Raw genomic sequence first — 11,564 nt, 5'->3', positions numbered from 1 at the left:
TAAAATGTGAAAATACAGCATGCTTCTGAGTGAGTCAAAAAACATCCTAAACATAAATACCATCAGCCTGATATATTAAGAGCAGGTAAATGGTATTCTCTGTGCTGCTTACCATCTATCTTCCCTGCTTCTCTTTTGCTTATCACCTGTTGTAATTAAAACAAAGAAGGGTAGCTGCCTCATAAAATGGAATTCTTAGGCAGGTGATGCTCCCAGTTAATGACCTGAAATTTCAACCTCCATTTCTGGGTCTGCAGAATGAGGAAGAAGTGATTGGTGCATTAGATACAATCATGCAGAAGAAAATAGTAAAAGTCAAAGACAGAAAGTGAGAAAGACAGAAGGAGAGACAACATACGCCATTGGAACTCAATGTGTTTCATTTTCTTTATTCACTTCTTCCACTTTATTGGCCAGCAGCAGAAAACAGGAGCTGGGAGGAGAATCACAGTTCCAGAGATGGACAAACAGATGAATTATTTGTCGCTTTTTATATTTCTGAGAAGAAAAAGTGACTATACCAGCACTTTCAGTAATTAATCTTAAACACCACATTGTGCCATATTATACTGGAAAAGTCATTTATCTGGAGTATATATACCCCCAAAGAAGAAAACAGTGAGCTGAGCTTTTTCCAGACCTGAAGGCCATATAAACAGGATAAATACTGGATTTACGCAGTAGCACAATGACATTTTCTACTTTGTTCTCAAATTCCTTTCCTAACAATTCCTAACTCTTCATATGACTTCTGACCACTGCTGAGCACTCAGTTGCTGTTTTCATGGAACTTTCTGTTGCGATCCTCGAGTTTTGCTCCTGTATGGTAATGGCCAAGAGGCCATGAATCTTCAAGTGAAACTAGGATTTTTTTGCTTGCTACGTGCATCGCTTTACATTATCTGTCTGAATTTCTTCAGACACTTTGTTCCCCAGCCACCAAGCCTTTTCAGGTCCTTCTACAGTTTCCTACAACCTGTATTCACCTTTACTCTGCCAAATAACTTTCTCATAAGCCAATTTTCTCATTGCACCACTTGTTCTCTTTTCTGGGTCATCTATGAACACATTGAATGGCACAATTTTCAGCCCAGTTCCCTGTAGAACTCCTCTGGGAATGATTCTCCCCTGCAAGAATTAAATGTTTGCCCCTATCCTGCATTTCCTATCTGGCAATCAGTTCTTTATTCAGTCTAGGGTTTTTCCCCTTATTCCATTGCTTTAGTCCTTAAAAGACTTTGGTTAAGGATTTCACCAAAAGCTGATGGGAAATTCCAGTAGATTGTATCAATTAGATCACTCTTATCTACATGTTTGCTGACCCCTTGAAAAATTCATTAGAGGTTTACATACCAGGATTTTCTTTTATGTAATCTGTGCTACTCTTCCCAAATGGGTCATATTGATCCACATGGCCTCTCATTCATTCTGTCCTTTATTACAAGCCCTACTTAACTGCCCAGTGCAGATGTCCAGCCTACAAGCCAGTAATTGCCCGCTTTCTCCATGGAAATCAGCGTAGGAGTGCGATATGGTTACTTACATCATGAACCATGAAATTTTCTTTCTAAATCTTTCTGTCTCTATGTACCTATTGATTGAGTTATTTGTCAGACTTTCTTTCTTTCTTTCTTTCTTTCTCTCTCTCTCTCTTTCTCTCTCTTTTTCTCTCTTTCTCTTTCATTGGAACACAGGTTTGTTTTCCTTTTTTTACCCTGAACAAGAAAACACTGCCCAAGTTGGTGATCATGAGAAAAATTTAACAACCAGTAATATATTTATAGCAATTTTTAATCTTAAAAGCACTGTACACATTTATCTAACAAAATTCATTAACCTAACCTAACCTAACCAGCCTACTAAATATGGATTTAAGATGAGCTGGATATCTCTACATTTGATGTTCAACTTCCATTATTTTTTTCTGTCAGGTACTTTACCTGAGTTAGATGTGGTAATGGACATCTATCAGATTTCAGTCATCACAAGCAAGCTAGAAGACACGTTCGCTCAGTTCCAACAGCCAAAGGCTTTTCCACAAAGAGGAAGGAGAGAAAGTTTTAACAGTACCTCAAAGCCCATTTTTGTTACTGAATTTAAAGCAAGTTATTCTGCTCCATACTTCTGCTGAATGTGTTTGCCCATAAGCAAAGATGGATATAAAGCAGCTCTTTTTGTTTGAATCCCAACCTCTTGTGCCTGCAGAGCCACGTCTGACACAATTGCATGTATTTAGACCGTTCTTTCAAAATTCGCCCCCCCTCCATTCCTCATATTCAGATCTAATCTAGTAAGTACAACATATTCTACATTCTTCCTTCCCAAATATTAGAAAAAGCTATTCTGTTCCTCAGACCAAGATCTCTCATGTGATCAGTGCAAAGTACTCGTATTAAAATCTCGTAATCCCGTGACTTCTGCTGTCCAGAGAACGCTCTGCCAACTATGGAAACAGGATGGTCAGCAACTGTTGATCAATAGACAATGGATTTATTTTATCATAGGATGACAATACTTGTCAAGGCCTAGAACTGATTAATTGCTTTTTGCAGCCTAGGATTGTTTTTACAGTTTCACATTTGCACAGTACTATATTTTCCTTAATATTTAGTGCTCTCTACAGTCACTTGCTTTTTAATTTTGGGTTAGCGTACTTAATCTTATGAACTCCTGAACAGTGCTTTATATTTAGCAAAGACCCAACTTTCTGCTACTGAACTAGCATGGTAACCCAGAACAGAAACTGACCATTAGAGGGTTTTTAACATTTTTGGTATTCTCATTGATATCATAAATGGAAAAAAGATAACTAATAAAAAGATACATCCAAGAAATTAAGAATTGCTGATTTTGATGGTTGTCATTGTGGAACAGAAATGGTCGCAAGTTGCAGCTACAAATGCATAAAATACATTAAATCTGTTGATTGAATATCATATCTATTTCAGTTTAGTTCTTATTTCAAACATTCATTCAACTCCTTCATTGTGAATCAAAGCATCAGATTCTTATCTGCTGACATTACTGGACTGATCTTCTCAGATTCAACTGAAAACAGACATACTGGAAATAAGCTATTTATAAAATATACAGTTATCGTGATGTGCCACGGGAATTTAAGCATGTCAGATAATCTTCCCACAGGGAAAATGATAGCTGGATTATTTAATATAGACTGATATTTTGTCGTTCCCCAGATAATTCCATTGTGGTTTGTATTGTCAAGTGAACCCCTGTCTGTTACTGCTTCTATTTCTTACACAGTTTAGAAAAACACTCATAATTAGCAGATATAAGGCAGGTGGGGAAGATAATGAGCCCTTATCAGATCATCAGTCACTGGTTCCTCCATTTCTTTTTGTGTGGTACGCCAAACTGTGTCTTCCCATTGCTCAAGCAATACTTAATTTTCACACAAAGTAGAACAGCCACAGGGACTGAACAGACCCCACTGCCAAATGTATCCTAGCCTCTGAGGTCAAGGCTTTTTGTAGGCTCTGATCCTTGTGGATAAAAAAGATTGAAATCCAGGTACCCTGAACTCCGGCTGTGCGTTTTCGTGACCAGGTAAAAGGGAAGTCTGAGGGCTCCCTCTGTGAGTGGGATCAGGCATGGGCTGAGCCTATCTACTGGTCAGGCACAGGGAGTGAGACAGGCAGAAAAATATCTGCTCTTTAGATCTATGCAGTTACCCGTATCCCAGTTGCACGTATGAGCTTTACCCACAAGTTAGGTCCTTTTGTGCTAAGGACTTCACAGAGATGATCCCTATCCCAGAGCCTGTACCAGCAGGCAGCAGCTTGCAGCTGTGGATAACAAGGCAAGTACTTTAATGAGGAATTTGACGGGACGCGGTGAAGTGATAGGATAGTCACAGGCAGCCCCATCTAACAGTAAAGGGCAGCATGGGAAAAAGCATGAAGCCACCTTTTTGAAAAGCTTTCAAGAAGGGAGTGGGCTCTGCTCTGCGGATGGATCAGGACTAGAGTTCAGCCTCTGGTACAGGGTGGGGGTGGTAAGCAAATTGGAGCCAGACACAAGTTTTGAATGGGTCTGAAAATGAGGAACGATTTTACGTCTATGCAACGCAGGAAGGGGAACCACTCAAAAGCAGAGAGATTCCAGATGATGGTCTAAAAATATAAGCAACGTGCTAATATTTGTTGAGGACAGAGAAGAGGATAATTGACAAAAAAACCAATGAGAGTCAATTATAGCAGTTTTATAGGAGTGGACTGGCAGGAAGGACTATGTCTTTAAGAAGTCAGAGAGACACTTCAAGATCTAGATGCAGCAGTCCATGTCTGGCAGCCCATAGCAATTAGTAGTGAGTTTTCAAATCTCACCATTTTGAAAGGGATGCTGGCAATTTTTTCAAAGATGTTATTAATCACATTGTGTGCTTCCTGCTCCACTGGCATCTACTGAAAAATTCCTAGAGAAGTTATATGGTGACAAAAGATAGGAAAGCAGTGCTGAGGGCTACCGAATGATCCATATTGTCAAACTCCAATTATCTGGCATTTATAAAAGATGCTAATTTTAATTTAGTATTGATTCCCTTCAGGGTAAAGAGTATTTCTCATTATTTGCGATTGCGTATTTGATAAATCCGGAATGCCCAAAGCGAATGCAGCTTGGGGTTTATAGATCTTATTTCGGTCTCCAATGCATCCTCCGTGTCCCGCGCAACCGGTGAGCTGAGCGTCCTCCCGTAAACCGCGGCGCGTCATTAAGACAAGCCGTCAGAAATGACAAACGGTGCTTGAGCCCAAGGCGGGCGGGCCAAAATTCTCGTAGTGCCCCGTGGTTTTTCCATAGCATGCGCTGTCGTTCCCCCCGCCTCCCCCCCTTCCCGCGCTGCGCCGACCCCGCTCCCGCCGCCGGCGGCGGGAGCGGGGTCGGTGCAGCGCGGGAAGGGGGGGAGGCGTGGTCTGAAACCGGGGGGCGTGGCATGAGGCGGGGTCAGCCCCACCGCTCCGCCTCCTTCCTTCCGCGCATGCGCGCGCGGCCGGAAGCGGGGCGTCGCGGAGGGGAGGCGGCCGTGATGGCGATGGCGGAGAAGTTCGACTCGCTGGAGGAGCACCTGGAGAAGTTCGTGGAGAACATCCGGCAGCTCGGCATCATCGTCAGCGACTTCCAGCCCAGCAGCCAGGCTGGTCTCAACCAGAAATTGTGAGGGGGCCCGCCGCTCCGCCACCCCTTTTCTTCGTTCTCAGGCCAGGCCGCGGGGCCCTTGCCGCCGCCCTCCGCCTCTAGCTTGGTGCCTCAGGGGACCGGAGGCCCTGGCCGCGGATCTGTCACCCTTCCGCCGTAGCGAAACGTGGGAGGAGCGGCAGGGGGTTTCGCCGGGGTCTGCCTCGCTGGGTTTCGTGTCGTTGGCCTCGCAGCCGGGGTTAGGGCTAGCGCAGTACGCCCCTTTTTGGCTAAAAACGGCCCGGTTTTTTTCTTACAGGAATTTCATGGTGACGGGCTTGCAGGATATCGATAAATGCCGGCAGCAGCTTCACGATATCAGCGTGCCTTTGGAAGTTTTTGAGTGAGTAACTTTGTATCTGGAAGGGAAGGTGCTGTAGTCGGTGTGATTTGAGGTAGCATGTCTTTGCAGCGTGGATATTTTCCCTGAGGACTGCCTGTTTCTTAAACTCCCTCTTCTGAATGCCTCACGAGAATGTGAGCAGGCAGAAGAAGGTAAGAAGTACCTTCAGCCTGTGAGGAGGCAGAAGGGTAAGAGAAGTGATAAATTATACACCTGCTTTCAGAACTGTTTTTTTTTTTTCTCTTTAAATTTATATTGACTTAACATACGTAGGCAGTAATACAGATTCTGCTGAATCTAGTGATTTAGTAAGTAAGCTTTAATTTTGGAAATACATTTTTACACTAGGTTAGAATCAGGATTTAAAGTTGCAGGTGGAAATAAACTAGGCCAGTACTTAAGTGTTTAGTTTCAGTAGTGGCAATTTTCTTGATGGCAGAGAATTAGAACATTAAAAGCAAAGTCATGAATGTAGAGGGAGAGCTATACAAGACAGCTTTTACGATATAGCTGACAATTTATTAGTGTTTCTTGTAAGTCTAAATGTCACTGGTTTGCTATATTCTAGTGTATTACTGGCTATACAGGACTTTTTTCAGTTGGGCTTTCACTCTATCTGTAACTCTATGATGACAATCTTAAATGTTCTGTTTTCTTTATTCAGTGATGGCATTTCCCTTTGTCAGGCACTTATTGCAAAGCAAAAATACACTTACAGGTTTGCTGATACAGGTGTGTTAATTTTTACTCTTTGCTATGGTGCGTACACTTCCTCCTCATCCTTGAATTGCTGGGTGCAATATTCCTATGTGCTTATTGCTCACCAAGTACTAACTAAGGTACTTCATGGTTAGTGCCCTTTCAGTTGCTTGGAAAAGGACCATCTTTCTTCATTCATGTGTATGTATTGCCTGTGAGAACCTGGGTAGTTTTGCTTTTTGTTTGCTTTTAATACTTTTTTTCAAAGCTCCAGGCTTTCTGGAAACAAAGATTTAAAACAGTGTACCAAGCCAGCTGTTTACTGGCCACGGCCTAGTCCTCCTTGAGCTGTCTTTTCGTAAATGGCTGAGTTAAACTGTGTTTTTTAAAATGCACATTTCAGATAACAGTAGTAACAAAAGGACAGCAAGGTGAATAATTCTGTACCTTGGAGAACATCCTAGTAAGAATATGATCATTTAGGTAGTATCTTTTCTATTTTCAGATACATAGATCAAGGCCGCAATCCTCAGCTTTACACTAAAGAGTGTCTGGAGCGAGCTTTGGCTAAAAATGAGCAAGTAAAAGGAAAGATTGACACAATGAAGGTAAACCAGAAATAATGAAAGTACTAGTGTAATAATATATTTGATAAGTTTTTACTTTTCTGTAAGTATGTGGGGGTTTTTCACTTGTGCAGTTATTAAATTCCAGTATTAGGAGATTTGTATTAGGAATTGCTCTGCATCACTGTATGTTAATTGATGCTAATATAGCCTGTTCTGGAAAAGAAACTTGTAATTCATCCCATAGTTGGAGATGCAGATATCTCTGTGATTTTACTTTGGTTAAAGTTGTGTGTAGCATTACAGATATTTGTTTGTTTGTTTTCATTTTGAATGCTGGTGAGTACCTCACACTGTTTGTCGTGGTTTGGCCCCAGCCAGCAACTAAGCACCACGCAGCCGCTCACCCCTCCCCCCTCCCAGTGCGATGGGGAGGAGGATTGGGGGGGGACAGTGGAACTCATGGGTTGAGATAAGAACAGCTTAATAACTAAAGTAAAATAACATATACTACTACTACTAAAAATAATAATTATAATGAAAAGGAATATAACGAGGGAGAAATAACACCCAAGAAAAGACAAGTGACACACAATGCAATTGCTCACCACCTGCTGACTGATGCCCAAGCAGCGATCCGCCCCTCCCGGCCACCCCCCGCTGTTTATATACTGGGCATGATGTTCCATGGTATGGAATACCCCTTTGGCTAGTTGGGGTCAGCTGCCTCGCTATGCTCCCTCCCAGCTTCTTGCACACCTGCTTGCTGGCAGAGCATGGGAAACTGAAAAGTCCTTGGCTTAAGATAAGCGCTACTTAGCAACAACTAAAACATCAGAGTGTTATCAACATCATTCTCACACTAAATCCAAAACACAGCACTGTACCAGCTACTAAGAAAAAAAATTAACTCTATCCCAGCCAAAACTGGGACACTGTTACAGGTTTGTAACTGATGTGCATAAATCTAAAATAAGCAAAACAGAAGGGTTTTTTTTCCAGTCTTGAATGGATCTTAGAGTATTAAAATGTCAAGTGTGCTATATAAGCATGAGGTAATCTCTATAAAATTGCTTAAAATGTATGCCAGTGTTTAGGGTTTTCGGAACTTGTACTTTCATCTAGTATGAACCTAAGCATTCTGCTATGCTGTTTAATTGCTGGAATTACTGCTGAAAAACACAGTCAGAAAAGGAAGTTTAGTGAGATTGGAGAAAGGGCTGTTTGTGTTTTAGAACATTCTTTGGCTGAACTTAAAATTAGTGTGGAGGATGGCAACTTGTGCTGCAGAATGTAGATGTATCTCCATATGTTCTAAGCTTCTCATTCTTTTGATATGCTCTGTGCTTCTAAAAGTTGTAGGAAGAATTATGTATTTCTAGGCCAGGTGTGAGTTCCTTTTTGGAGGTGGAGGGGATTCCGTATCAAATCAAGAGGACATGTCCTTTATCAGCTTTGCTTAATAAGATCAGATGGATATTGATGCACCAGAGTTTACCAGAGAGGTCCAACTACTTTGTATTTCTTAGGTGAAAATGCTAGTTAATTTATGGGAAATTAAAAGCATTTCAGTTTGCCTGGTGCTTTCCTAGTGGATTTCACTTGAGCATTTTCTGTGAATTTTGTAAATGTAACTTTCTGTGTTTGTGTGTATGGTTTTGAGAGTTTTTTGGGTACCATTCTCTTAGGTCACTGAAACATAGAACTGTGTTGTATACAGACATTTCTGTTCACCAGATAACATTGCTTGATGAAATCTAAATAAATTGTGCAGATGATGTATATACTTTTTTTCTCTTTCCAGAAATTTAAAAGTCTGTTAATTCAAGAACTGACAAAGGTGTTCCCAGAAGACATGGCAAAGTACAAAGCTATTCGAGGAGAAGATCCTCCTCCTTAAGCTGGCTTTTGATAGCTCCAAAAATGTCAATTCCATAAACTGACGCCACTCTGTAAAAACACTGATTGGAGAGAGAGGGAATCCAAGCAGTCATAACAACTGTACTAAAAATGGCAGTGATGGGCTGTAGAGGAGCTTGATGATTGCTGATGGTTCTGGTCTGAAGCTACTGAATCTTTCTGAAGACTTTTACTCAAAGATTGCAGTTGCAACTTCCTATGGTAATCTGTTCTTCTCCAAAACCTTTCAGGAAAGATACAATTGCCTCAGGTCATCAATACATAGCATTTCCCACAGAGTACATTTCCAGAGCAGAAAATCATGGTTTTTGTCTTCTGAAAAGTGTGCTCCAGGATTGTGGGCTCATCTGTTTTTAAGAGAAGTGTATCTATTATACTTCATTATTTTTCAGTTGTAAACTGCTTTTTTTTTTATTACAGTACAGTTGACTGCTTTCATCTTGCCAAATTCTACTGAACAGGAGCCTGTCAAGGGCTGCAGTTCTTATGTGTCATAATGAATTGCAGCCAAGAAAACCTTCAGATATTCTTGTTTTATTCTATGAGCTGCAGTGCAGATGGCTGAGGATATAGGAAGTGAGCATATTCGGGACTAGCTCCTCCACAATGTTAATATTTTGTATAGTATTTAATGTAAGCTTTTGTTTAATTCTATTCATTTTCTGTAAGCTGGTTATTGAATAAAAATTTGAAAAAATCTAAATTGTAACGTTTTTCTGTTGTATGCTACTCTTTGGAGAATGAACTGAAAGCTGTGAAAAATAGCATATTCCTCAGTCTCACAGTGATAGAAATGTATATCAAAACTTGGCTGTTAAAAGTTTCTATCTGAAGACAACATCAACTTGGTATTTCGCTTTTGCGGGGAAAACTTCCCTTTTAGTACGTGAAGCAGGAGGTTTTGGGGATCAGTGATTGTCACCTGAAGTGCTTCTGATCAGCCGCAAACTCATCTGTGAAATCTGTAACTGTGCATACGTAAGGTATTCCAACATAAAACAGCATGCTGGGTTCGCTACCCAGGGGCATAGGGCATGTGCAGAAGACGAGTTTTACAGTGGAAGCAAGAGGACCTCTTTGAATCTTGGAGACTTGTGAAACTTGAACCATTTGTGCTTACATTTGTCCTTCCAGGTGTAACTTGACTTTTTTTTGCACCAGCAAGTGAATTTATTATTTGTTAACTTTCTTTTAGTTGCTAAACTTAGTGGGTTTGGGCAGGAGCTCCAAAATAGCACTGTATGCATGTGCTCTATAGCTGACCTACCTAGAGCCCTTAATGGGGATTTAGGTGTGTTCAAGTTGTTGGTGCCGTAGTTTCCGTGCCTGAAGTACTGTCTGTGCTCAGTTACCTTGCTGAAGCAAAGCCCATCCATAGTGCCAACCAACCCTATGCCTGACCGAGCTTTGGCACAACAAAAGGAAAAATAGAAAGCTGGGTGTTCCTCTGCATTAGTTATTTAAGACTTCTTACCTGGCAGCCTAAATCTAATCGCTGCCTAATATTGCCCTGCCCTAGTCTGCACACTTGCTTTTCCTTGTGTTTGCTCCACCACTGTTCACTCCTTTCCCTTCACAATGTTACTGTACTGACTTGGCAGAAAATGGCAATAAAGAAAAAGTGCACCATGTTTGCGTTTTGCTCCGCTTGGATTGCCGTGTCCCTAGGAGTCGCTGAAGCAAGGCTTGTGACTGGCACGTGGAATGTATACAGGGCACGAGCAAAGACAGTACGTATATTGAGGTGGGAAGCAGAGCTTGAGAGGAAAAATATTGCAGCAAGCAGGTGAAACTGTTTAAACAGCAGTTGAGAGAGAATACTTACTCAACAAGAGACCAGTAGGTACTGATCTGGATACTGGAGTATTCTGGCTCCTAGTGCTGACAACAGCTTGTGTGTCAGACTTGGTGGAGTAGCACACTTAAAAACTGGTGCTTCCAGGAAGTCTTATTTTTATTCCAAAATATTTTACTCTGGTTGTGCAAATTCTCTTAGAAATTCATATTAAAAAAAAAAAGTCATCTAGATAGATTGTCCTTGCTATTTGAATTTTTGTGTCTTTAAACTTTACAGTGTGAATCTCCTAGTGCTTTAGAGCATCCTTGGTAGCTTTTATTTTTGTAACACCAACTTGGGGAAAAACATGAAAGCACTCTAGAAATCAAATGAAAACAAAACACCTAAGATTTCTCAGTAGAGCAAGCTGGCATTTTGTTTGAATGTAGACAGACTCACTGGGGAAGCACTGGAACAGGTTGACCAGACAGGTGGTAGAATCTCCAACCATCTTTGGAGGTTTTTAAGACTCAGCCGGGCTAGGCCTGATCTGACTTAGCAGTTAGATCTGCTTGGAGCAAGAGCCGGACTAGGTGAACTCTAGAGGCTTTCTCCAATCAGTATGATTCTGCCACACTATGACTCAAACAATACAGTTTGTAAGGACAAAAAGGATAAAGGATAGGGGCTAAAATTGCTGAAAGAGAAATTTGGATCAGGCATTAAAAAACAATCTTATTGTAAGGCTAGCAAAGCAATGGTTTAGTTTTCATGTTAAGGAAGTGAAGTTTCCATCAGAAGAACATCATTAACGAGACATTGGTATAGTTGATCCTATCTTAAAGTAGGGAGAGAAACAAGATGACTTCTTGAGGTTCATTCCAGCCCTTTTTTGACCATAGGATTTTGCCATTCAGGAAAAAAAAATCCATGTGGATTAGTGTAAAGTATTTCTTGAAGGAGAGCAGGGACGGAGAGCAAGGACAAGAGGCAGTGAACCTGAGTTGTAAGGAAGGAAATTTGATGGACAGAAGGAGTAAGTTCTTCACTCTGAGACTGGTTC

The 11,564-nt window shown here is 41.2% G+C and overlaps 1 protein-coding gene across 1 annotated transcript; it reads left to right on the top strand.

The window, feature by feature from the left end:
* The first annotated feature begins 5,047 nt into the window (after positions 1-5,047).
* MED10 (mediator complex subunit 10) lies at positions 5,048-9,427 on the top strand. Its single transcript, XM_050891297.1, has 4 exons — positions 5,048-5,175; positions 5,456-5,539; positions 6,744-6,846; positions 8,609-9,427. The coding sequence occupies exons 1-4, from the start codon at positions 5,048-5,050 to the stop codon at positions 8,702-8,704; spliced, it is 411 nt and encodes a 136-aa protein (XP_050747254.1). The 3' UTR covers positions 8,705-9,427.
* The last annotated feature ends 2,137 nt before the right edge of the window (positions 9,428-11,564 follow it).

The sequence above is a fragment of the Gymnogyps californianus genome, chromosome 2 (genome assembly GCF_018139145.2).
Source record: "Gymnogyps californianus isolate 813 chromosome 2, ASM1813914v2, whole genome shotgun sequence".
In the NCBI taxonomy this organism is placed as follows: Eukaryota; Metazoa; Chordata; class Aves; order Accipitriformes; family Cathartidae; genus Gymnogyps; species Gymnogyps californianus.
Note: the sequence above shows the minus strand (reverse complement) of the source record. Positions and strands in the feature narration are given on the sequence as shown.